Source organism: Passer domesticus, chromosome 25, assembly GCF_036417665.1.
Source record: "Passer domesticus isolate bPasDom1 chromosome 25, bPasDom1.hap1, whole genome shotgun sequence".
Classification (NCBI taxonomy): Eukaryota; Metazoa; Chordata; class Aves; order Passeriformes; family Passeridae; genus Passer; species Passer domesticus.
The window spans coordinates 1,955,834-1,981,606 of NC_087498.1; the positions used below are offsets into that span (position 1 = coordinate 1,955,834).

Genomic DNA, 25,773 nt, shown 5'->3' on the forward strand with positions numbered 1-25,773 from the left:
AAAACAGGTGAAAGAAACAAACTGGAGAGGGCGATTCTGGCCCCTGGGGGCTGGAAAAATGACACAGAAATGGGCCCAAATGTGGGATTTAAGCCAAATACATTCTGTTTTAAAACCCCATAAATATTGAACTTCCTGTGACAGCGAGGGAGGGAGGTTTCAGAGCCTGCTGGGAGGTGAAGGACGTTGCTGTGGATGTGGGGGTGGGTTTTGGGTGTTCCAGCTCTGGACCAGGCTCCGGGCACGAGGTGTGTTCGGACACGAGGTGGAGCTGCTACAGCGGCGTCTGCTGTGATTCCCTGGGCACCTCGGGGAGGAAAGGACATCCTGACGCTTCCAGACAGGGAAACCGAGGCACAGCCCCCCGCACGAGCCGCTCTCGCTCACTCCAAAGCCGGACCATGCCCACCGCTGTCCTCGCTCCAGCCCAGCCCCCAGGCTGCTTTCACGGAGCGAAATTGCGTCAGCGATGCCGAGGATGGAGCCAGATCCTCCCCAGACCCCGCCAGGCTCCGGCGCCCGTGCTCTGCCTGCCGGGGCTCCAGCGGAGCGCAGGACACGAGGTGGCACTGTGTGACAGAGCAAGGGACACGCCAGCAGTCCGGGGAGCGCTCCCCACCCGGGAATGGTGCGAGCTGCCCCTCCAGGCTGAGCTCGGGCAGGGATGGGGCTGCAGAGTCTGTCAGTGTCACCTGCGCTGCTGAAATGAGGAGCTGTGGCTGAAAAATTCACCTGGCAGAGGCAGAGAGCAGAGACACAGCTTGTCCAGGGCTTGTGAGAGCTTTTTTGGGAAGACCCAGCTCCAAGAGAGAGTCTTGGAGGATTCTTGGGGATCACACCCTGGGGAGGGGAGTGCTGTGGGAGCCACACACACAGATCAGAGATGAATCCCACCAGAAACACGAGGGCAGAGACCTTGTTTGGAGCATCCAGGGGTTCCTGAGGACAACAGATCTTTCATTAATGAGATTCTGGCCTGGGAGGACCTGGAGAGGTTGGTTTGGCTATTTCTACACCAAACCAGGATTGTCTCTCCCTAAACTGCTGCACTCCACCCTCCTCTGTCCTTCCATGGACAGAGAGCCTGGGAGGTCCCAGCGTGCCCCCAGCCTCTCTGTGGGGCCACTCAGCCCCCCGAGCATCCCCTGCTCTCTCCTGCTGCTCTCTCCCCAGCTCTGGGGATGTTCCTGATGTTCAGGACCTTGGGCCAGGCTCAGGTGCTGTGCTGGGTCAGGGAAAGAGGCCATGGTGACCCAGAGACCCCTCCCCATGTCCTCAGCACCCACCCAAGGCTTTCCAGGTTACAGCTGATCCTCCTCGAGATCTTCCAGGCCCTGCTCTTCATTCCATCCTTTGGATGTTATCTGAGATGCCTTGAGCCTTGCAGGACATGCCTGCAGAAGTGACTCCTTGCTCCAAAAGGTCCTTATTTATCCAGCTCTTTCCATTTTTCTCTCTTCTTCTCTCTCTCTCTTTTATTTTTTTTTTTCCTTTTCTTTTTTCCCATGGACATTAAAAATCAGAAGGCATATTTAGAGAGCAGACAGCTTTGGGCGGGTGTTGCTGGCTAAAAGATCTCTTCCTTCCCCAGAAACAACTCATTTGTCTGCTTGGCCACCTCCTCCCACCCCAGGAACGGCCGCGCTTGGGTGCACGGAGCTTTTCCTGGCGGGATGAAAGTCGGCAGATAAAATATTAGCCTCAGGTCGCAGCATTCCTCCCTCCTGGCCAAACCGGCATGACGGCGATGAGGAGCCGAGCCGCGACGCCTGGCCGGTGATGCAAGGCTCGATCTTTCCAGCACGCTTTTCCCTCGGGCTCCAGGCTCTCCCGCGGGGGCAGCTCGGGCTGCTTTGGGTGTGGAGCTCCGGCAGCCTCCACCCGCTCCGGATCCGGCCCTGGAAGCCGTGGAGTTGCAGCCACACTTGGAGCTTTCTTGGGGCTCTCTTGGTGGTAAGATTGCAGCGTGGCTCTCGTGCCTCGTGGGTGGTTTTGGGTGGAGCATTTCCCCCCAGTGCTCCCTGGATTTTGGGGGCACATCACAAACAGGGGGGGACAAACCTGGGCGGGGGGTGAGGAGGGGCCCTGGGGGGTGACAGTGCACAGCCCGGGGAGCTGCAGAGAGGGGTGCTGAGGCAGCATCCCCACTCATGTCCCCTCACCCTGCACCAAGAACTCCCTCACCCAAGTGCTGCCCCTCCTGGGTGAGCCCGCACCCCAACCCCAGGCCTGTGCTGGGCTTGGGTCCCTTCTGTGAGCCCAAAGCATCCCCCACGCCCTGGGTGCAGCAGCACCAGCACTGCCGGAGCAGGGGTAAACAGCGATGAGTGCCTCGGGTCTCCGCCTGGGGGGCAGCCTCGGCCCGGGGCACCGCAGCCCGTCACCCCCTCGCCAGCCCCGGGAGCTGAGCACCAGCAGCGTCCCGGGGGGCTCGGAGCCCCCCAGGGAGGGGTTTAGGGGAAGGGCCCCGGGGGCTGGGGGGGTTGGTGCCCCGAGCCCCGGCAGCCGCTGCGGGAAAGGGGCATCTCGCACGCAGGAGCAGAAACAGGGCGGAGAGATGCTCGGGGAGGGCGGTGGGAGGGAAGGGGGGTCAGCTCTGAGTGCAGCCTCCCAGCTCCCCACCGGCCCCGGGGTCGGTCTCTCCTGACCTCTCGGTGAGCGAGGGATTGCGAGCCAGGGAGGGATGGGATCTGCGGGAGCCTCTGCCAAGAGCTGGCTCCAGATCCGCAGGCAGCTCTGGGCTGCATTTCCCCTCCGGCGCGAAGACGAGCTGGGGTGTCCGGGGTTCACTCCTCGCTGACACCGACCCCCCGAGACCCTCACCGGCACGTCGGGCCCCGCGGGGAGGTGAGCCGGTGCCGGGGGGTGCGGGGGACCGGGGGTAGGCGGAGGGTTGGGCCGGGGGTGGAGGGGATGAAGGGATGGATGGATGGAGGGAAGGGAGGATGGAGGGGAGGGATGGATGTGGGGAGGAGAGGGAGGGCAGCGGCGGGGGGGGCACCGGGCGGGCTGCGGGGCTGGGCGCTGGGGCGGGGGGTCCCCAGCCCCCCGGCGGGGCGGCGCCGGTTCTCGTAACCCCACCGCTCGCTCCCAGCCCTATAAAACCCCGCCGAGCCCCGCAGCCGCTCCCGCCGCCTCCCTCTTGCCGAGCCCCGCGGGGAGGCACCGCCGGGGCGCAACAGGCCCCCCCGGCCCGGCCACGCGTGAACGGGGACCCCCGAGCGGGGGGAGAGCGGGAGGGGAGGCGGAGAGGGCGCATCCATCCCCCCTTCTCTCCGCCGGCAACCGGGGAAGAGCCCCCCGGCCGCCGCCTCCTCCCGAGCCGGCCCGGGGGGGCGGAGGGAGCGCAGAGCCGCCGGAGCGGGAGGGGCGGGCGGCGGGGCCCCCCCCGCGCCTGGCGCTGCAGGTACCGGGAGGGGGGGACACAGCGCCCGGCCGGGCTCAGCATCCCCCATCCCTTGCCCAGCATCCTCCCGGCCGGGCCCGCAGCCCCCCCGGTGCCGCACCCCCCCGCCCGCTGCTGGCCCCTCCATCCCGCACTTGTTGCTGCCCGGCGGGGCTGGGCTGGCTCCCGCTTTAGGGCGGTTTTATTTGGGGGGGGGTGGCTTTGGAGGGGGTGGAGGTTGCAGCCTCCCCTGCTGTCCCCCGGCAGCCAGCGGTGTCCGGCGCGGCTCCAGCCTGCTCCCCCCGAGGCCAGAGCCAAGGCTGAGCCCCCCCTCTTCCCCTCCCCAGTCCCATCTCTGTCCTCCCCTCCCGCCTTCGCTGAGCCCCGGCTCCTCGCCCGGAGGAAGGGTGCACGTTGTGGGCATCTCCCATCCACCGAAATCTATGATCAGCTCGGTGTGTGTCTCCTCCTACCGTGGACGCAAGTCTGGGAACAAACCACCCTCCAAAACATGCCTGAAGGAAGAGATGGGCAAAGGGGAAGAGTCGGACAAGATCACCATCAACGTAGGTGGCACCCGGCATGAGACCTACAAGAGCACCCTGCGGACTTTGCCGGGCACGCGCCTGGCCTGGCTGGCCGACCCCGATGCCCAGAGCAACTTTGACTTTGATGGCAAAAGCAACGAGTTCTTCTTCGACCGGCACCCCGGGATCTTCTCCTACGTGCTCAACTACTACCGCACCGGGAAGCTGCACTGCCCCGCGGACATCTGCGGGCCCCTCTTCGAGGAGGAGCTCACCTACTGGGGCATCGACGAGACCGACGTGGAGCCCTGCTGCTGGATGACCTACCGCCAGCACCGCGACGCCGAGGAGGCCCTGGACATCTTCGAGAGTCCCGAGCCTGGTGGAGGGGCTGGCGGAGAGGAGGCTGAAGAGGAAGGGGGTAGGGAGATGGCCCTTCAGCGCCTGGGCATGGATGACAGGCCCCCGGGGGCGGCAGGGGCGGCCGGAGGGGGTGGCTGCTGCCGGAACTGGCAGCCCAAGATGTGGGCGCTCTTTGAGGATCCCTACTCTTCCAAGGCGGCAAGGGTAAGCTCCCGAAAGGCGGCGGAGGGAGGTGGGGTGGATGGGGCCATGCTGGGGTTGTGTCTTCACCATCCCCGAGGGCAAGACCCATCCTGGTGGGTTACACATAACTGTCCCACTCCGACTGTGGGGCACGTGGGCCGTGTCCCGTCCTACAGGACAGCTCTTCCATTGTCTGCCAGTCACCTCCCAACGCATCACATCTGGGAGAGCTGGGCTGAAACTGGGGGCAAGAGCAATCCCTGCCCCCTTTGCACCCTCAAGCGCTCCCTGGGCACCTCCTGGGCACACGGAGATGAGGGATTGTCCTTGGCAGGGCTGGCTCCTGGCAGAGTTTCAGGATGCTCTAGGATAGGATGTTTGGGTTCCTCCTGCTGGGCTGCACGATGCCAAAACCCACATTGAACAGCCCAGGTGTGGAGTGGAGGTCAGGGCTGGGGGTCAGGTCCTGCAGTGAATGGGATCCTCATGGCTCTCCCCAAACACCTCATCCTCCCACAGCCCCAAAGGACACCCCGTGCCCCTGTACACCCTGTCCCCACCAGGGCCACCCCCACGTCTCACAGAGCCCATCAGGCACCGCTGACACCCCAGCACGGTCCTGCAGCCCCCTCCCCACACAAGGCCCTGGTACTGTGTGTGTGCACATGTGAGCTTGTGCACACACCAGAGACCCCCCACCCTCCCTGGGCACATGGGCTGTCCCTCCCCATGGATGCTGATGTGCCTGGGACGTGTCCCCCAGAACCCAGGCCCCCCACCCTCCCAGGGCACGCGGGCTGTCCCTCCCCATGGGTGCTGACGTGCCCAGGACGTGCCAGGCTCCCAGCCTGGCCCTCAGGCACTGCTCTGTGCATGTGTCTCCTCTCCCAGCTCCTCACAGATCATCCCCAAAGCTCTGCCCTGACCCCCCCAATACCCACCCAGCCCCTGGCACGCCCAGCTTATAAATCTGCCACACACACACCCAGGCAGGCAGTTGGGATGGAGATGAATTCTGGATGCATTTAGAGGTGTAAAAAAACCCCATCAATGGTAAGAAATTCTGCAGGCATTTCACACCCACGAGCAGCACACAGGGCAGGGGTCAGTTTGGCAAGGAGGTGTTTTTGCAGCAAATGTTAGAGCAACAAACACAGAGAATGCTCGGGCAGCAAGAGCTGAACCTATTTTAAAAGGGTACCCCCTCCTCTGCCCATCCCTGAGGGCTCTTCACCTTGGAGAGATGCTCTGAGTGGTGTAAAGCTCCAAATAAAAAATTAAACAAAATTAAAAATAAACCCAAGCACAATAATTCCACTCCTTTTTTTCCCCCTGGTGTCATTTGGTTCTGCTTTTCCTGTGTGCTGAGCTGGTCCTGGAGAGGCTTTAGCAGGAGGAATGTACTGGAGGGAGCAGAGATGGTGATTGAGGCCCAGCTGGGGCTGGACTGGGACCAGTCTGCACTGGGATCTCCCTGCTTCCTTCTCAGTGCTCTAGATAAGTGTTCAGCTCAGCAGTGCCATGGGAACGATCAACTTCCAGAGGCAACAGGAAAAAATACCAGTGTAGTTTTGCCACAGCTTAGGAGAACTGCTCTGGCAAGAGGGGAAACTGAGGCACAGAGCAACACAACCAGCCCAAATTCCTGGCTGGAGTCACCATCCAGCGCCAGGATGCTGCAGGATTCGTGTGGGTCCAACATTCCTGGTGCTGCCCTGGCTTTGCTGGTGGGTGACGTTTGCAGTGATTGGGATTGGTTTGACACCCCATTTTGGGGGCTCCCCCTTTCCTGCCAGAGCCACAGGGAATGTGCTGGAGCAGCTGAACAGCAGGCTGCCAAACCTCGGCAAGCAGCAGTCCCAGGCTGTCCATACAAACTCTCTCCCTCTCTGTGTGCCAGCCGTGACTAAGAGTCTCAAGAGCTGAATTTCTCTGGTCAGTCGTCGCTCCTCCTCTCCACGGAGCAGCCCCTCGGGCCCTGACTCAGTTGGCTCCTCGTTATTTCCACCTTTCCCTCCCTCCAGCACTTCTGAGCTGGCAGCAGTGTGAGCACGCGCTTGGAAATCTCTCCCATGTTTTCGCCTCCTCTCCGTGCACCATCGATGGCCACGGGGTCCCTGGCTCCTCACTCAGGGAATGTTTGGTCCCTGGTGCAGCTGCTGTCCCAGCTGGAGCCTGGCACTTTTCCTCCCCATGGGGAACTGCCCTGACTGTGATTTTACCTCTATGTCCAAACTCTTCTTACGTGCAGCTCCTCATTGTTTTTTCCCTTTGCAGCCCAACTTGGAGAGTCCTGACCTCACTTTCATGGGGACTTTCAGGCTAGTCACCCTCTGTAGGGTCATGGATTTTTTGGTGACACCTATGGCAAGCTGTTGAGTGCAGGACAATATTGTGTAGAACATCAGCAGGTTCTGGAGGACTTGTTTGGTGTGTTTTGGTAGTACTGGGTTTATACATAGGTTTTATTTCATTTTAAAGATAGTTTTGGAAAAGGACTTGAGTTTGGAGCAGTGGCTGAGGTGAGACATCTTGGGTCAGACACAGAACTGGAGCAGCACTCTGGGGGGGACACGATGTTTGGCACTGGCTGTGAACCCAACTTCTATTTTTAAAGGCTGATTTTGCTCCTTGGGCTAAATCAGGTCTCACCTCACACCCAGCAGCAGGGCTGCTTCATTACTCAAGTGTTTTCATGGTCTCACTCCCTTCGTGGGGATTTTTTTCTTTCTACTTTACTTTAAGTCTAAATTTTTACTCTTCAGGTTCTCCCAAGATTCCCCATACAGGGAAGCTCAGGAACGTGACTCAGCCCTCAGCTGAAAAGCAGATTATTTTGGCCGTGCCACCACTGTGTAGAGACACTTGTCTGGTTAAGCTGGCCTTGCTTTAAGATCCCAGTTTTGCTGGATTTGTTTCCCAAACTCCACACGACAGGTCAGCCTGCAGAGCCGAATCCCCAAGCGCGGTTCAGAGGGGTCTGACTGAGGGGTGAGGAGCACCTCACTCCATCCCCGAGCAGGTGTCCCTCACTGGGGCAGGAGAATCATCTTCCAGAGGTTTCCCCATCATTTAATGCCTGATTTAAACTTCACACCGAACTCCTGCAGGGCTGGCGCTCTCTAGACGAACCCACGCGGGTCTGCCCTTGGGGACAGCCCTCAAGGACGCTCCTGGCAGGCTCGGGGCTGCCGGCAGGGCACGGCGGTGGCGGGGGTCGGGTGTTTCTCCAGCGTGACTCAGGCTGTCTCTGCTGCTGATTCACTCCGGCCGAGGAGCAGGGCTGTCGCCCGCAGCAGCCTCGCGGTGCGGCTCCACCGCGCGCGGCCCTGGGTGGCTTTGGCAGCAAAAGGTCACACGTCCTGCTGGTGCAAAGGGGCTGCAGCAGGACCTGCTCTGGGAAGCTGAAACCACCGTGCTTTTGTGCTGCAGGGAGGTAGAACAGGGGTTTTTCTGCTCTGAAGCTTTTTTGGTTTTTTTTGGGGGGTTGGCTCTTGAAAACGTGCTCCAGGTAATGGGCGAGGAAGGGAGGGAGCTGAGCAGGATTGATGGAAGCACAAGGTGGAATGTTGTGACACAGCCTGTGACTTCCAGTGCGTGCTGCTGGCCCCTCCTCACCCCCATCTGAAGTGAGAAGGGAGGAGGAGGTGACATGGAGGGGACAATGGTCTCCCTGCTTGGGCAGAACGGAGAAATGGGAACATCTGGGTGTCACAAGGTCCAGGCATCAGCAGGAGGCTGAGCTCTGCCTGCTCCCCTCCTCATCCTGCCCTCCCAGTCCTGGACCTTCTGTGGGCACATCACCCACCACTGACCCTCAGGGAGGGGGTGAATGGTGTCTCTGACACATCCAGACCCCAAAGCTCATGGCTGTGAACAGTGTGAACCTGGCATCTCGAGGGGTTTGTGATTAGTGTGGGGGAAAGCCCTTTGAATTTGTCCTGTCAAAATTCCCTTTTCATGTCAGTTCCCATTGGAAGATTGCTCCAGGCTGACTGTCCCAGTTCCCCCCCATCCCCACACTGCACATCTCCAGGCACAGCTGGAGCACACCTTCTCCTGCACAGATCATAGCACTTGGAGAAAGGTCCTGGGCTGATGGCCCCAGGCACTGAGGTTTGCTGTCAACCCACGGGACAGGTCCAGGGATCCCTCCTCATTCTCCACCCCTGGCTTTGGGGCAGTGGGTGGCAGCATCTGGAGTGGTTTGACCTCCTCCAAACAGAAGAAGTTGCCCCACGTCAGCTCACGGCCCCTGTAACTTTCACTTTCACAGGTGGTTGCTTTCGCCTCGCTTTTCTTCATCCTGGTCTCCATCACAACCTTCTGCCTGGAGACACACGAGGCCTTCAACATCGACGTCAACGTGACAGAGACCCTGGTGGTTGGCAACACCACGACGGTGCTGCTGACCCACAAAGTGGAGACGGAGCCCATCCTCACCTACATCGAAGGGGTCTGCGTGCTGTGGTTCACCCTCGAGTTCCTGGTCCGCATCATCTGCTGCCCAGATAAGCTTCTCTTCATTAAAAACCTGCTCAACATCATTGACTTCGTGGCCATCTTGCCCTTCTACCTGGAGGTGGGTCTCAGTGGCCTGTCCTCCAAAGCTGCCCGGGACGTGCTGGGCTTCCTGCGGGTGGTGCGCTTCGTCCGCATCCTCCGGATCTTCAAGCTGACGCGGCACTTTGTGGGTCTCCGGGTGCTGGGCCACACGCTGCGGGCCAGCACCAACGAGTTCCTGCTCCTCATCATCTTCCTCGCCTTGGGGGTCTTGATTTTCGCCACCATGATCTACTACGCCGAGCGGATCGGAGCCAAGACGTCCGACCCCACCGGGAGTGACCACACTCACTTTAAGAACATCCCCATCGGCTTCTGGTGGGCCGTGGTGACGATGACGACCCTGGGCTATGGTGACATGTACCCCAAGACCTGGTCGGGGATGGTGGTGGGGGCCCTGTGTGCCCTGGCCGGGGTGCTGACCATCGCCATGCCCGTGCCCGTCATCGTCAATAACTTTGGGATGTACTATTCCTTGGCCATGGCCAAGCAGAAGCTGCCAAAGAAGAAGAAAAAGCATATACCCCGTCCGGCCCCGCTGGACTCCCCCACCTTCGGCAAATCCGAGGAGAACTCGCCCCGGAACAGCACCCAGAGTGACACCTGCCCACTGGCAGTAGAGGAGGGGGCGACTGAGCGGAAACGGTCAGGTGAGACCCCAAAGGTGGGACCGAGGGAGGGGGAGACCTCTGGGAGCCCTCAGGGCAATTTGTTTGGTCCCCATGTCCCCGGGGATGGTGCAGGATGTGGCCCCCAGCCCTGGGCGGGGCTCCTCAGGTGTGAGGGTGTTGGGGGCCATGCTGGTGGAGCAGGGCACTGCAGCTCAAATCCCCCATCCAGGCAGGGGGAAAGGCCACCTGCTTTCCCAAAAGCCATGTTCTTCCCTCCTAATGGCACAGAAAGTCACCGTGGTGGCTTTCAAGGTGTCGCTGCCTAACCCACCTCTCCCTCACAGCGACAGAGGTAAGGCCACTCGCCCTACTCTCATGTTAGCCTGGTCATGCCCTTGGCACAGATTTTTCCTTTGCTTCCTTCCACCATAAATCAGGGTAACTTTCACCAAAATTGATAAATCCAGGGGCATTCCCTGGGGCTTGACCCCACCTCCTCATTCATCTGCTGGTGGACAGAATCCCTGCACTGCTGCTCCAAATCCTGAGCAAAACCAATCCCTGGACATTTCTCTTTTTTTTTGGTCTTGTGCACTGAGCTGGAGTTTAGGGGCTGGCCAGTCTTTCCTTAGGATCAGCAGAAGGCAGAGCCCCAGCTGTGGGCAGCTGTGGGCACCATGCCTTGGGCTGTGGGCACCGTGCCTTGGGCTGTGGGCACCATGCCTTGGGCTGTGGGCACCATGCCTTGGGCTGTGACCTTTGGGGGTCTGTGTGAGCCCTGCCCCACTGGCAGTGCTGGCCCTGGTGGCTGCTCTGCCCCTTTTGTCTCGGTTTGCTGCCAGTGGCACCTCTGGGGTGTCTGGGGCACCATGGTGGGGTTGTGTCCTGCACCAGCACTGAGGTGTTCAACAGGGATGGGGCTTTCCCTGCTGAGGAAACGGAGCTCTGGGTGCCCCAAACAGCTCTTTCCCTTTATAAATCTTTTTCCACATGCCTGCGAATCCCATCTGCCCAGGATCCCTGGCAGCAGGGAGCAGTTGGAGCCAGGAGCCCAGGCCAGGCCCTCACGTGGCAGAGCATCCTCTCAGCCAAGGCACCAGGGAGCCAGGGGACATAAATTAGCACTTCCCACCACCCCGAGCAGCCCGTTCCTCAGCAGTGTGAATTTTGGAGAGCTAATTCCCTCCGATTAGGTGGGTGGATCTCAAAAACCTGGGGTGTTTCATCCCCGGCTTTGGCTTCATGCAGGTTTTATAACCCTCAGCAGGACTAGAGCTGCTTGGAATCATATCTGTGTTTGTCCTGCTCCCCTGGCTGCTCTAAATGAGCGCGTCCAGGCTGGGATCAGCACCTGAACTGCTTGGTGTTGCTCTGGGCCACCTGCAGCCTGCTCTTGTGCTTCCTCGGTGGAAGCACCAGCCCCTCCTGGCCACCCTGAGCACTTTGTGCTGTGGTTTGTCAGCTGCTGATGGGTCTCTGCCCCTCCCTGCAGACTCCAAGCAGAACGGCGAGGCCAACGTGGTGCTGTCGGATGAGGAGCAGCCGCTGTCCCCGACGGACGAGGAGAAGCGGCCGATGCGGCGCTCCAGCACCCGGGACAAGAACAAGAAATCCTCCACGTGCTTCCTGCTGGCCACGGGGGACTTCTCCTGTGCGGCAGATGGGGGCATCCAGAAAGGTACGGCTGCAGGTGGGAGCAGGACCTGCCTGGGAGGGAGAGGTGGAGGCTGAGGGCAGCTTTGTTGGGCTGATCCAAGGCTGCTTCATCTCCATCCATCTGCCTGGCTGTCCTCTGCTCCCCAAATCCGCATCTCCCTGCCCCTCCATCCGCTTCACCTCCATCCAACACGTTTCTCTCTGTGCTGGCTCCACATTTTGTGTTCTCCTCCCCAGTCACCCCCATTTGGAGTCTGTGACTCCCATTTGGGGTCTGTGACTCCCATTTGGGGTCTATAACTCCCGTTTGGGTCTGTGACTCCAATTTGGGGTCTATGACTGCCATTTGGGGTCTGTAATCCATGTTTGGGGTCTGTGACTCCCATTTAGGGTCTGTGACTCCCATTTGGGATCTGTGATCCCTGTTTGGGTTCTATAACTCCCATTTGGGGTGTGTGACTCCCATTTGGAGTCTGTGACTCCCATTTGGGGTCTATGACCCCCGTTTGGGGTCTGTGATCCCTGTTTGGGGTCTGTGACCCCCGTTTGGGGTCTGTGATCCCTGTTTGGGGTCTGTGACCCCCGTTTGGGGTCTGTGATCCCTGTTTGGGGTCTGTGACTGCCATTTTGGGTCTGTGACCCCCATTTAGGGTCTATGATTCCCATTTGGGGTCTGTGACTCCTGTTTGGGGTCTGTGATCCCTGTTTGGGGTCTGTGACCCCCGTTTGGGGTCTGTGATCCCTGTTTGGGGTCTGTGACTGCCATTTTGGGTCTGTGACCCCCATTTAGGGTCTATGATTCCCATTTGGGGTCTGTGACTCCTGTTTGGGGTCTGTGACCCCCATTTGGGGTCTATAACTCCCATTTAGGGTGTGTGACTCCTGTTTAGGCTCTGTGACTCTCATTTGGGGTCTGTGACTCTCATTTGGGGTCTGTGACTCCCATTTGGGGTCTGTGACTCTCATTTGGGGTCTGTAACTCCTGTTTGATGTCTGTGACTCCCATTTGGGGTCCATAACTCCCATTTAGGGTGTGTGACTCCTGTTTAGGCTCTGTGACTCCTATTTGGGGTCTATGACCCCTGTTTGGGGTCTGCGATCACTCTTTAGACTCTGTGACTCTCATTTGGGGTCTGTAACTCCCATTTAGGGTCTGTGATCCCTGTTTAGGCTCTGTGACTCTCATTTGGGGTCTGTGACTCTCATTTGGGGTCTATAACTCCCATTTAGGGTCTGTGACCCCTGTTTAGGCTCTGTGACTCTCATTTGGGGTCTGTGACCCCGCGCTGGCTGCACTGCCCTCCCTCTGCCCCTGCAGCTCCTCTCCCAGGGTTTCAACCCCTCATCTCTGGATGGTGTGAGTGGGACATCTCTCCTGGGGACATGGTGAGGTTGTGACTGAAGGTGACAAAAAGGTTTTCAGTAGGGAAAAAGAAAAAATCCAGAGGCTTTTCCCCTCCTCTCCCCTGTGGTGGCTTTGGGCGGGTTCGAGCGTGGGGAGCTGCGATGTGTCAGGTGCTGCCTTGCCAGCAGCTCGGGGCTGCCAGAAAGGCTCCTCTGGCTTTGGAACAGGAGCTGTGCTAAGTGTTGAGGCTTTCCATGGGAAACTGAGGGGGAGATGAGTCAGGAAAACACAAAACTCTTCTCCCCATGACAAAACAAAATGTTCCTCAACCTGGTCCCAGCGTTCTCTGCTCCTTTGCCCATCTCTCAGCGCTCCAGCCCCAGAGAGGGCAAATCCAGCGCCCCAAAATCCAGCTGCAGCCTCGATTGCTGGGCTGACTCTCAGGGCACAGCTCAGTTTCCCAGCTGTGCAGTGTTTTGTGTGTCCAGGGTGGCGTGGGATGCTGTAGCTGCAGAGCTGACCTACTTCCACCTCCCTGGTACCAAGGTACGGGGAGCTGGGACCAGGCAGGAGCAGGGATGGTGTGCTGCATCCCTGAGCTGCTCCCCAGGACCTGTTGGTGCTTTGGAGAGCCTCGGGGTTTGTTACTTTTGGAACTCTTGGCATGGCACAGACTGAGTGGGGCACAGGGAGGTGTTTGGGTGCAGTCACATTTATCAGTAGTAGAAGGAAGTTGGTTCTTTCCTCCTGGGAAATCAAGGATTCCCTTTGGCATTGCTGCTCAGCCTCAGAAAGAGGACAAAGAGGAAAAGCTTTGCTCATTCTTGGGGTACCATCAAATATCTGCTTGAAATGCCTGATGTTTTTTCCCTGGAAGTGCCTTTTCCTGTGAAGCAGGTCCTGTGGAGAGGGGAGAGAGGTTTAGTCCCACTCCAGACTGGGAGAGGGAATGCTGAACTGGAGGGATGGAGGAGACAGATGAAAGCCAGAGCTGATTTTCCTCCTCAGAAAATGCTGAAGCCAGGCTTCAGCTGAAGCGTTTGAATCTGGTCCCACTGAAGCCAGGAGAAGTGGAGCAGCTCTAAGAGCTGAGGAGCCAGAGCTGCTTTCACTCACTCCCAAATCCCATCACTGGATTCAGGAGACCAGGAGATTTCTGTCCTTGTGTGGTGGCACAGCAGCTCTTTGAAAAGAGCTGTGGTGATGGTTCTTGGGGGGCTCTGGTGTCTTCCCTGCAAATTTCAGAGTGCCTGTTACACTTCAAAACAGGAGGTGTGCACGGGTCACTCATGCCCACGTTGCTAGAATGAGGTTGCACCTGGAGAAAGCTGGATCTGCTGTCCAGAGAGGCTCCAGAGAGGCCTGAGACCTTTTGGGAAGGGGAACCTCAGTGTCCTGCTTGGGCTGTGGGACAGACGGATGGGACGCTGTCCTGGGAGGTCAGGGCTGGCCTAGTGGAATGCTCTGGGTGACCAGAGGTGACCAGAGGTGACCAGAGGTGACCAGGGGGCAAAGCAGCCTCCAGCCAAAATCCGCTGGGAGCCGCAGAGGCGCCTCTTCCCTTGGTCCTGATTTATCTCCTGCTGAGGCTGTTTGTTCTGGTACTGGGATGTTGGCAGCTCTGCAAATTGAGATGAGCTTGGTTCTGAGCCCGACTCTCTGATGGCCATCTGTCAGATCCTGGGACAGGTACTGGTGTCTGTGCAAGCTGTGGAAATCAGGAGAGGGAGCTGGATTGGGAATAAGCTGCAGATCTCGGCATCCATCGTGGCTTAACCCCAGCTCCAGGTTGGTCTTGTTGGGGCAGCTCAGAGAGAAGAGCTGCTCCTGCCCTTGGAGCTGAGCCTGGAGCAGATTGAGCTGGAGTGCTGTGGATTCCTATGTGGAATGTGTTTCTTGCTCCTGTGGCTGCCTGCAGAGGTATTGCTCTGCTCCCTGGCTGCCAGGGATGGCTTCAGAGCCTTTATCTCCCCTCAGCCCTGGGGTCCTGCAAGCCCTTCCCAAAAACGTGTCCTGCTGGCTGCAGACCCTTGCCATGGGGCTGCCTTGGCACAAAAGCCTGTGCTCTGCTTGGATGGAGGGATGTGGAGGCAGGGTGAGCCCAGCCAGTGAGACTGGCTGGGATGGAACCATGGAATCCCTTGGGCTGGAAAAGAGCTCCAACCTTCCCCCAGCACCTGGCCACTAACCCGTGTCCCCAGGTGCCACATCTGTGTCTCTCAAAGAGCTCCCCCTCCTTTATCAGCATTAACATGGCACAGCAGCAATTTCTGGCTCTGTAGAGCATGGTGCAGCTGATTTTCACTCTGTTTCCTGCTGTCAGTGCAGGGCCATGATCCTGAGCGTGCAGGATGGGATCAAACTGGGAACACTCACGGGAGCATCCCCTGGAGCTGCCTGGCTGGGGGGGCGAGCACCAGCCCAGTTTGCACAGGGACACGACCCCAGAGGAGCTGTGTGCCACCCTCTGCCCCCAGCAGCAGCACGTTCCTGGGCTCTGCTGCCTCCCTGCTCTGCCCATCCCCTCTGCCACAGCGCCCAGCCGTGCCTGTGTGGCACCCCCAGCCCTCAGTGCCACTGCCTGGAGGAGCCCCCGGGGTCACCCAGGGCTCTTTAACTGCCGAAGCAATCCCAGTGACTCCGGGTGGCCCCAGGGCGAGTTACTGGGACACCAGCTCTGTCTATCAGCTGATCAGCAGAGCACAGCCCCCTTGTCCAGTTGTGGTTTTATCTGGCCCTGGGTGTGGTGGGAAACCACGCCAGCCTTGAGGGGCTGAGTCTGGAGCTCCTTTTGAGGTGCTCCTGCAAGTGTGGCTTGGGATGAATTAATGGAGAGAACGGAGTGTTGGGCTTGGGGCAGGTTTGCCCCTGGAGCTCCAATGCAGAGGGAAATCAAACATTTTATGAAGTTCTGCCCCAAAATGTGATGGTTGAGGCTTAATCAGAGTGAGCAGTGGGATTTTGACCCTGTTTCTATCCCTGTTTGCACCTTTTCTATTCAGAGTTCAGAGCGAGGGGCAAAGCCCATCCCCACAAACCCCACAGCAGGGCCCATCCCCAGCAAACCCCGAGCCCATAACACCTCCTGCCCCACTGTTTGGGGCTGTTTGGGTGCTGGGGGGTGCTCCAGGCTTTCAGGGACCACTTGGATCTCAGCACAGCTGCTTCCCACACAGCTCAGGGCAGCGGGAAACGCCTGAGCTCTTCCAAGAGCCTCAGCACACCCAGGGAAAAGAGCAAGGGGAAGGAAAAACGAGTTTTTGGGAGTGTTGTGGGGAGCAGGGTGGTCTTTGCATCAGCTGCTGTGGGTGGGAAACTCCCAGCTCCCCCCCAGCTCAGGGCTGTGCTCGTTTCCCTCCTCGCTTGCTGGGTGGATCCGTGCCAAGATGTAAATAAGGAAATTGCTCTTCTCCTCAGGCCTGCTGCTGCTCCCGCTTCCACTGCAGGGAGGGAAAAGCTCTGCTGGAGTCAGCAACAGGTTTAGGTGTCTGTCCCCTGGGCCTGCCTCTGTTTCACAGCTGGAGGAGCTGGGTCTCCTCGGGGGGCTGAAGAATCCCTGCTGGGGCTGGGAAAAGTCACAAACAGGGGACAAGCCCCAGGCCTGCAGAGGCAGTGCTCTGGAGCCTTTCCCAGGTGATGCTGCTCTCTCAGCACCTTGGGGGTGATGCTGGGGCTGCTCTGCTGTGAGTCTTGACCCTGATCCGAGCCCAGACCAGCAGCAGCCAAGCAGAACCCAAAGATGTGCCACGAGCTCCTGGGGCAGGACACAGGGAGGGATTCCAAGCCTGGCACTGCTGAAGGAGCCATCCATCACCTTGTTTTTCTGCTGTCAGGAGCTGCCTCCCTCTGCTCCCCCCACACAAACGCTGCTTCCCTGGTCTTTGCTTTCCCTGGATCTCGCTGGTGCCTTGGGAAGGCTCAGGCTTGGCTGGCTTGGCTCAGCCAGGTGCTCTCAGGGAAGGCCCAGGCACAGGGACATTGGGCTCATCACAGCTGGGAGCAGCATTAATTTTCCGTGTTTTGGCAGCAGATCCAGGGAACAGACTCATCCTTAGCAGTGCTGCTTTGTGGATCTAAAAATCCAATTTTCAGTGCAAAGACTTTGTGTCTTCCCAGCAAGAAAAGTGGCTTTTGACCTGCGAGAACATTTCCTCTGGCTGTTGCTTTTTCAATAAAAGCTGGAGAAATTCCTGGCTCTTTGCAGGAGTGTGAAGGGTCCCCATGCTTAAAGAAACAGAAATATTTGCTCTTTAATGCCATTTTCAATGGAAAATAATGAGCATGTCTACCTGCTCCTTTCCACACAGAAAGGTGTCAGCAGCAGCCTGCTGCTACAGGGGTGTAAAAACCAGAGCTGGGGGAATCACTCCTTCCAGATCCCGTATTTGTTTGAGTTCTGCTGCTTTTCCCCGTCTGCTTCAGCCCACAAAATCCCCAGACTCATTCCTCATTCAGAGCAATTTGGGAAACAGAACCCAGCACCCTCCAGGAGCAATTTGGTCTCCTCACTGAGCCTGCTCCATGAAGGGACGCTCTGGAGGAGCCTGCTTGTCCCCAAAAAGCCCTTCCTGCGTTTTTTCGGGGGGTTGCTCGGGGTGTGGGGCTCAGCCCGGTGCTGGGCTCTAACCTGTGTGTTTTCTTCCCGAGGCTGTGGAAAGTCGCGGAGCCTGAGCAGCATAGACGGCGTGGCAGGAGCCGCGGGGCAGCGCCCCTGCTCCCCCGTGCCCTCCATCCTCTAAAGGACCTCGCTGTGCCCCCGGTGCCCCTCTGGTCCCCACCACGCCGAGCAGCCCCCGCTGGGACATCTCCACCCCCAGGAGCTGGTTCTGAGCCCCTCCAGCTCCCCCCTGTCACGTCTCCACTGGCCTTGTCTCGTGTCCATGTGGATGGGCAGTCCCTGGAGGAGGTGTTGGGGTGCTTTTCCCCTCTTTGAAACCTTATTCATCCTAAATAAACCCTGCAATTCCCTCTGGTGTCGAGCCCTCCCTCCCGTGGGCCGTTTGTGTTGGGCTAAAGGGTGGTGGAAACACAAGGAGGACAAGTTGACTCATGAAATTATATCTCATTGTGCTGGAAATGGCTGAATTCATATATTTTTAGGTTTTATTTTGTTTGGTTTTTCTTTAAAACCAGCCTCAAGTTTCCGGAGGCAACAGATGAATAAACCTCTATTCCCTGCCCAGCAGTGGTTCCCCTCTTGTTTTGTGCCTCTTTCTGCCTAAATCCTACTTGTTCTTTCCCAGATTGTGGCTGCTTCTCCTTCCAACCTCAGGATGGGCCTGAGGGGCCTTGGAAACCAGCCTTGAGATCCCGTGGAGGCTGGAAGGCCTTGGGAGAGGGTTCAGGGAGCACACAGAGGCTGGGATAATAGGGATGGATAATCCCATGAAGAGCTGGGAAGTGTTGGCAAGAGGAATAGAGGTCCCTGGCAAAGCTGCTGCTGGTGTGGAATAGCAGGGCAGAGAGAGATTTGAGGCAAAATGATGCCTAAACAGGTGGGGGATGAATCCTTGTTTGGGATGGACGTGAGGAGGTGATTCCAGAACATTCCCACGGGGTGGGAGCTGGGTTTGAGCCAGGCTCTCCCCATCCCTGGGAGGATGAGGCTGGAGAGTCAAACTCCCTGTGGCACTGCTGGCTTTTGCTCACCTGTATCGGTTTTTGGGATGATTTTGGATTATCTCAGGTATCTTCCCGAACTAGAACAAACCCTTCAGTCCCTGGATCATTTCAGTTCTGTCCAGCCCAGCCTCCCTGGAGGTGTTTGGACCTTGGGTGGCTGCAGGGGGCAGGTTTGGGGTGTCCAGCCCTGGTCTGGAGTCTCCTCCGTGCTCTCTTGGCCTCTTCCCTCACTCTGAGCAAGGCAGGGCTGGAGCCCGGGGACTTTTCTGGGAGGACAGCTTAGATTTGGACGTGTTTGAAAAGCAAAGAGCCCCCAGAGCTTTCCTGGGCTCAGACCCTTCCCCTCCATCATGGCCAACCTGGATCTGGTGCTCAGGGAATGGTGAGGTTGGACTTGATCTTGGAGCTCTTTTCCAGCTTTAAGGATTCTGTGATTCCAAGGTCCCTGCATGTGAAAGAAGCTGGGATGGATTTTGGCAGATCCCACAGCCAGGACCCTCCTGCTCCACCCCAGGTTCCCTGTGCCTCAGTTTCCCTTGGTGTGGAGAAGCATTTGCCAGGAGCAGCAGCCAGCACATATCCAAACCAGGCCCCTCTGAGTTTATCCTTCCTTCCTTCCTTCCTTCCTTCCTTCCTTCCTTCCTTCCTTCCTTCCTTCCTTCCTTCCTTCCTTCCTTCCTTCCTTCCTTCCTTCCTTCCTTCCTTCCTTCCTTCCTTCCTTCCTTCCTTCCTTCCTTCCTTCCTTCCTTCCTTCCTTCCTTCCTTCCTTCCTTCCTTCCTTCCTTCCTTCCTTCCTTCCTTCCTTCCTTCCTTCCTTCCTTCCTTCCTTCCTTCCTTCCTTCCTTCCTTCCTTCCTTCCTTCCTTCCTTCCTTCCTTCCTTCCTTCCTTCCTTCCTTCCTTCCTTCCTTCCTTCCTTCCTTCCTTCCTTCCTTCCTTCCTTCCTTCCTTCCTTCCTTCCTTCCTTCCTTCCTTCCTTCCTTCCTTCCTTCCTTCCTTCCTTCCTTCCTTCCTTCCTTCCTTCCTTCCTTCCTTCCTTCCTTCCTTCCTTCCTTCCTTCCTTCCTTCCTTCCTTCCTTCCTTCCTTCCTTTTTTCCTTCCCTCCCACCCTTTTTTCCTTCCTCTTTTCCTCCCTCCCTCCCTGTCCCAGCTGTGCAGGAGCCAAAGGGAAGCACAAAAGAGGTGAAAGGGCTTGGGCTGGATCTTGGGGGTGGATGAGAGGAGCTGGTGCTGGAGGCAGAGTTGTTGTGGATTTGGGGAGGAATTGGGATGAGCTGTGTCCATCCTGTGCCCAGGATGTGCCATGCTGGGCTGTGCTGCTGATCCACCCCTCGCCAGCAGCGCCTGGGTTTGTGTGGTGGGTGCAGCTGCATTCCTTGGATTCCCACAGCAGATGGAGGGGTAACAGGGCAGGTTCATGGATCCCCCAAAGTTCCATGAGCTGGGCAAAGGGGTGGGAGCAGCAGCACCGTGCAGGCGCTTCTCTGGCTCATCCTTCCCTCTGGAAGCAGGAGGAGCTGGAATACCCCCAGCCCTGCCAGAGGCAAGGCCACACTCCATGGCTTCAGTGGCCTTTGGCTCATAAATGATTCACCCAAGGCTGTGAGCTGACTTTGGGATGAGCCAGGTATGAAACCCTGTCTCCTGCAGAAGGATCAGATCAAAATGCCCAGACTTTGGGGTTTGAGTCTCTTGGGGTAGAGGATTAACCCCAGAGCAGCCACAGATCCCAGCAGATCCCATCCTTGCCTTTGCCCCCTCAGCTCCCAGAGCAGCTCATCCCAATGCCAGAGTGGTTGCTTGGGTGCAAAACCTTTGGTGGAGCCCCCAAAATCCCATCCCCACCGGAGCAAGGAGGGTTGGGCAGGAGCTGCCACGGAGCCGGCAGGATGCAATTTTTAGCTGGGGCGTTATGCAACCCAGAGAAGGGATGACTAATGTGCAAAAAGCTCCTCTAAAACAGCCCAGCCCCGAAAGGGAGATGGAGGGATTTCAGTGGGAGGCACCAAACTGCTGAAAAACCCATGGCATCTTCTCCCTCTTCCTCCCTGCCTCCTTCTGAGCAGGACCTGGGGGATGCAGGAGGGAGAAAACAGCTAAACAGCTTGTTGTTATTTTTAGGTGGGGTCTGGGTTGGTTTTGGGGGCGAGTTAGCACGGGTTAATCCCTGGGTAAGATTAGAAGAGGAGCTGTAGTGGATCAGAGCAGACCTCTAAATATCTCTGGAGCCCAGGTTTTTATCTCAACCAGTGGCCAAAATTGGCAGCCTGGAGAAGAGGATAAGAATAGAGCAGGAATATACGATACTTCCCCTGAATATCCTCGCAGGACTTATCTGTGTTTAGGGATCTGTAGGAGCTCACGTTCCAGCCCAGGCTAAAGGCACCGAGACAAAGCCAAGCTGGTGGATTTATTCCCAAGAAACTGCATAAATCCACAGGAGTCCAACTGCCCCTGCCCAAGCCCTAAAATGGCATTTAAAAATAAATTATAACATCAAGGGGCGTGCAGTGATTGTGGGGGCACAGCGGGATGGGATGGGATGGGATGGGATGGGATGGGATGGGATGGGATGGGATGGGATGGGATGGGATGGGATGGGATGGGTGTGCTGGGTCTCGTTTCCAGCAGGGCGATGGGATTGAGCAGGAATCCAGGAGTGAGCATTGGGTGTGTTATAGGAACGTGTCCCTCACCTGTGGAGCAGGGGATGTGTCCTGGTGGCTGTGAAAAAATAATCACAGAGTCAGGGAATTGTTTGGGTAGGAAGGGACCTTAAAGTCCATCCCATTCCAACCCCTGCCATGGCCAGGGACAACTTCTACCATCCCAGGTTGTTCCAAGCCCTGTCCAGCCTGCCATTGGGCACTGCCAGGGATCCAGGGGCAGCCCCAGCTGCTCTGGGCACCCTGTGCCAGGGCCTGCCCACCTTCACAGGGGCAGGGGATGCTCAGCAGGGTGGGACCCCACAGAGCTCCAGTGCCCCGTGTCCCTCTCCCCACCATGGGGACACGTGTGATGCTCAGCAGTGGGAATGGGGCCAGAGATGATGGAGCCATGGAATGGTTTGGGTTGGAAGGGCCGTGGGCAGGGACAGCTTCCTCTGAACCAGGCTGCTCCAAGCTCTGCCCAGCCTGGCCTTGAGCACTCCAGAGGTGCTGGGTGATACTGGGCTGCCCTGTGGGGTCCTTGCATTCCTCTGCCCACTTGGGACACGGATCAGCACTTTGGGACACGGATCAGCACTTTGGGACATGGATCAGCACTTTGGGACATGGATCAGCACTTTGGGACAAGGATCTGTCACCAGCCCCTGTGACCACCCACCCCTGTGCAAGGAGCCAAACCACCTCAGGGGGATTTGGGAGCAGTTCCCTGCTCCAGCCTTAGCTCCTTCCTCCTCTTTTCCTGCTGGAAGACTCTCAGTCCAGCACTGCGTGGAGGCTGCACTGTGATCCCGGGCTGCTTGCAAAGTATTAATTTTTATTGTTGCAACAACTGCTCTGTTTCTCGGGAGATGCCTGAGAGAGCTGAGGAAATAGAAAGGCCTGTCAGGCAGCCGGGCAGGAGGTGAAGATGTCAAGAGAGTAATTGCTCTACCCAGAAGGAGCCTGTTCCTGGCTTCCCCAGCTCTGCCAGGAAAAATCCTCGCTGCTTATTTGATGACAATAAAGAAAAACAGAAAATAAATAGCAACCCCATGGCTTGCCCGTGCTGACGAGGAACAGGGAGAGCAGAGGCAGATGCAAAATAGGATGCAGGGGAGCTTATAAATAGGAGCCTCCCAGCTCCCAGTCTGTTACTTCCTTACCTCCGCCCGGGCAAGCGAGCCCAGCGTTTTACCCACGGGAAAGGTAAATGGAGGCTCAGAAGGGATCTGTGAACTCCTGGGAACAGGGTCACACTTCCTCCTGCGTGGGACAGGCAGGGGCAGGGGATGTGTCCTGGTGGCTGTGAAAAAGGAATCACAGAGTCAGGGAATTGTTTGGGTAGGAAGGGACCTTAAATTCCATCCCATTCCAGCTCCTGCCATGGCAGGGACAGCTTGCACTGTCCCAGGTTGCTCCAAGCCCTGTCTAACCTGGCCTTGGTCACTTCCAGGGATCCAGGAGCTGCCACAACTGCTCTGGGCACCCTGTGCCAGGGCCTCAGCACCCTCACAGGGAGAATTCCTTCCCAATATCCCACCTAACCCTGCTCTCTGGCAGTGGGAGCCATTCCCCATTCTCCAAAGTCCCTCTCCAGCTCTCCTGGAGCCCCTTCAGGCACTGGAAGAGGCTCTAAGATCTCCCCAGAGCTTTTTCCTCTCCAAGATGAACACCCCCAGCTCTCCAGCCTGGCTCCAGAGCAGAGCAGCTCCTCTGATGGAGCCCAGGGCTGGGGCAGCTCTGCAGGTGGGGTCTCCCCTGAGCGGGGCAGCAATCCCCCCTGTGCCCTGCTGCCCAGGCTGGGGATCACCTGGCGGGTTCTGGTTCCAGAAACACGCCTGGGGAATGTCGAGCTGCTCAGCCCCAACACCCCCAAATCCTCCCCCTCAGGGCTGCTGTGCCAGAGCAGAGCAGTCAGTGTGGGAGCCACCCAAACATTGTGCTGGCACAGCTGGCACAGCTGGCAGCCCCCAAGCAGCACTTCAGGAGATGCTCACAGCCAGAGGGCAGGACTGGGTGAACTTCCCAAGAGGGGAAATTTGGGGGTGATGGCTCTGGCAGCAGCACAGCAAGCCTTGGGGTGTTTGGAGCTGAGTTGTGCCAGGCTGTGCCAAGCCTCCTGCCGTGCTCAGGGCAGCACTCTGTGGAGGTTGGTGGCAGTTCTGCACCCAAAAATAGCCTCAAGAAAAGGGTAGAACATCACTGAGGGGCCGTGGGGGTGAGAGTGGAACAGAGCTGGTACCTGTAAGCCAAGACAGGAGGGATGTTTTGATGTTTTCTCATGGTGCCTTTATCTAGGGGACAAAAAAAAAAAAAAAAAAAAAAAATCTGAGCTGTTGTTATTTATTTTTAGTGGTGCTAATTTTTTTCCTAGGCTGGGAAGCTGCTTTCCAAGGCAGGCCCCTGGAGGCTGTGGGCAGCAGGTCTCGAGCTCACACACAAAATGGCTTTGAACAGGGAGGAGGAGATGGGAGTTAAAAGCCAAGTCGTGCCCCTGGTAAATCAATCGACCTGACGGGGAATGTTTCTAGCAGGACACAAACCCTGCCAAGAGCTTTTAGCTGCTTGCAGGAGTGACTGAACCAAGAGCTGGGCTATTTTTCAGCAGCTGCTGCATGTGTGGCCACTGCTGGTCCCCAAATTGCTGCAGGGGGAGTGTTGGGTCCCCAAACCCTTTTGTCTTTGGAGGTGGGAGCTCTCCTGCCAGCTCAGGGGGGAGAGCTCCTGTAATCCCTGGGGCTTTTATGGGATGTGAGATTTGAAAAGCCTCCGTGCCTGGGCATTGCTCACCCAGCCTGTGCAGTGATGCTCAGTGGAGACCAGACCTTTCTTTTGTGGGAAAGGAAGGGTTTTTGGAGCTGTGTTGGGGCTGCAGGGGAGGCAGCTGGGTCAAACTCATGGGCATGAGCTGGGGGTGAGGTTTGAACAGAATTCCATGGCTTATCAGGTGGATCAGGAGCTGTCTGCCTGCCTGCCAGCCCCTTGCCTGGAAACTGGGCCCTGGCACATGGGGAGAGGCGGTGGGGTGACTCAGAGCTCCAATCAATGATAATTAATTCAATGATAACAAATGAGAGGGAGAGAGGGAGAAGAAAAAACATGGAGAGATTAATGCACCAGGCTTGGCTTTGGGACATCTGCTTTGGGGTTGGCTTGGGAAGTTTTGGGCAAGAGCAGCTTTCTGGGAGGAGAGGTTGAGAGGGATGTGGTGAGGGTGATGTTTTTTCCCCCCTGCTTTTCATTTATACCCTCAAATCACCCTGATTCCATGCATGGTTTCTCATGGAGAATCATTTCCCAAGTCTCCATCTCTGCCACCATCCTGAGGCTGTTTTAAACCATTTTTTTCCTGATTTACAAATGCAACAGCAGCATTTTATCCCTCTGAAAAAGGCCACTTTACTTTTTTTCTGTTACTCTGTTTTCTGCATCCTGCTAGGTCAGGGTCCCCTGGAAGCTCAGTGCCCTCTCCCTCTCCTATTTCTCCCCCTACCTAGCCATGGAAGCAAATCTCTAATGCTGTGTTTAATGTTTATGTCTTTAATTGCAGATTCCTGCCAGGACACCCTCGCTTCCAGTTACCCCCAGGGTGAGGTGGTCACCTTCTCCTGAGCCCCAGCTGGACGCAGGCACTGCCCTGGCGAGGGGTGCCCTCCCCAGGGGATGCCCTCCCCAGGGTGAAGGAGGCCCTCCCTGGGGCCAGGGATGCTCTTCCTGAGGCTAAAGGATGCATCCATCCCCCGGGGCTGCTCTCCCCAAAGCCCAGGGATGCTTTCCCTCAGGCTGGGACATGCATTCCTCCAGGGATGCTCTCCCCGGGGCCGAGGGATGCTCTTCCCAAGGGAGATGCTCTCCCCAAGGCTGAGGGATGTCCTCCCCAAAGCCCAGGGATGCTGTCCCCAAGGCTGGGACATGCATTCCTTCAGGGCTGCTCTTCCCAAGGAGCTTTCTTTCCCCAAAGCTCCAGCTCCATCCCCGGGGGGGTTGGCAGCTGGGTCCCCCCGAGAGGTGTCACAGAGCAGCAGGGCCGGGAGGGAGGTTGGGGACAGCCCCATTCCCCTTCCTGGTGCCAGCCCTGCCACGGCCACGCTGCCCCTGCACCCCCTGGGCTGCCCCCTCCCCTTGCCCACGCTTCTGGCTGCACCTCACCCTCCACCTCTGGAGATCCAGCTGCTCACCAGGACATCTCTGCCCGCGGCTGCGCCCGTGCCCTGACCCCTCCATCGTCACACGGCCACTGGGAACCTCCTCAGGCCCTGGAGGGTGCCACAGGCTCCACTCTGGGTGCCACAGGCTCCATTCTGGGTGCCACTCTGGGTGCCAAAGGCTCTGCTCTGGGGTGCCACTCCAGGGTGCCAAAAGCTCCACTCTGGGTGCCACTCCAGGGTGCCAAAGGCTCCACTCTGGGTGCCACTCTGGGTGCCACAGGCTCCTCTCTGGGTGCCACTCTGGGTGCCACAGGCTCCACTCTGGGTGCCACAGGCTCCTCTCTGGGTGCCACTCTGGGTGCCACAGGCTCCTCTCTGGGTGCCACTCTGGGTGCCACAGGCTCCTCTCTGGGTGCCACTCTGGGTGCCACAGGCTCCTCTCTGGGTGCCACCATCGCCCCTGCCCATGGGTGCTGAGCCCAGGGGCACGGGGGCCCAGCAGGGGGCTGGGGCAGGGATGGGGATGGGAAGCAATAGGAGACCGAGGTGTGGGGATCCCGGCTGGCCTGGAGGGGTCAGGGCCCTTCCGACGCTGTTCCATATCTCTGTGACCAAGGCAATACTACTCCTGTCTCCGTCTGTCCTGTTCGCATGCCTGTCCGACGTGTAGAGTTCCAATAAAGTCATCCATGAGCTGAGTCAGCTCCCCACCCCTCCTGCCTCC

General features: G+C 57.9%; 1 protein-coding gene across 4 annotated transcripts; it reads left to right on the forward strand.

Annotated features, from left to right (window-relative positions):
• Nucleotides 1-1,618: 1,618 nt before the first annotated feature.
• Nucleotides 1,619-25,773, forward strand: KCNC4 (potassium voltage-gated channel subfamily C member 4). Of its 4 annotated transcripts, XR_010350582.1 has the most exons (6): nt 1,622-1,953; nt 3,733-4,479; nt 8,735-9,671; nt 11,125-11,310; nt 24,452-25,173; nt 25,297-25,773. XR_010350582.1 is itself a non-coding variant. In XM_064398879.1 (5 exons), exons 1-5 carry the CDS (start codon nt 1,780-1,782, stop codon nt 17,370-17,372), a joined length of 2,136 nt encoding a protein of 711 aa, XP_064254949.1. In that variant the 5' UTR covers nt 1,619-1,779; the 3' UTR covers nt 17,373-18,878. The 4 variants fall into 4 exon arrangements, 3 of the variants coding, with proteins under 3 accessions (XP_064254949.1, XP_064254950.1, XP_064254951.1); XM_064398879.1 differs by lacking the exons at nt 24,452-25,173; nt 25,297-25,773 and adding an exon at nt 17,281-18,878 and having other exon boundaries at nt 1,619-1,953; XM_064398880.1 differs by lacking the exon at nt 25,297-25,773 and having other exon boundaries at nt 24,452-25,187.

Bases quoted from the DNA above. Each gene is read 5' to 3' on its own strand.
- KCNC4 (XM_064398879.1), top strand. From the start codon at position 1,780: ATGCAAGGCTCGATCTTTCCAGCACGCTTTTCCCTCGGGCTCCAGGCT. The intron at 4,480-8,734 runs GTAAGCTCCCGA...TCACTTTCACAG, and splicing joins ACTCTTCCAAGGCGGCAAGG to GTGGTTGCTTTCGCCTCGCT. The intron at 11,311-17,280 runs GTACGGCTGCAG...TTTCTTCCCGAG, and splicing joins AGATGGGGGCATCCAGAAAG to GCTGTGGAAAGTCGCGGAGC.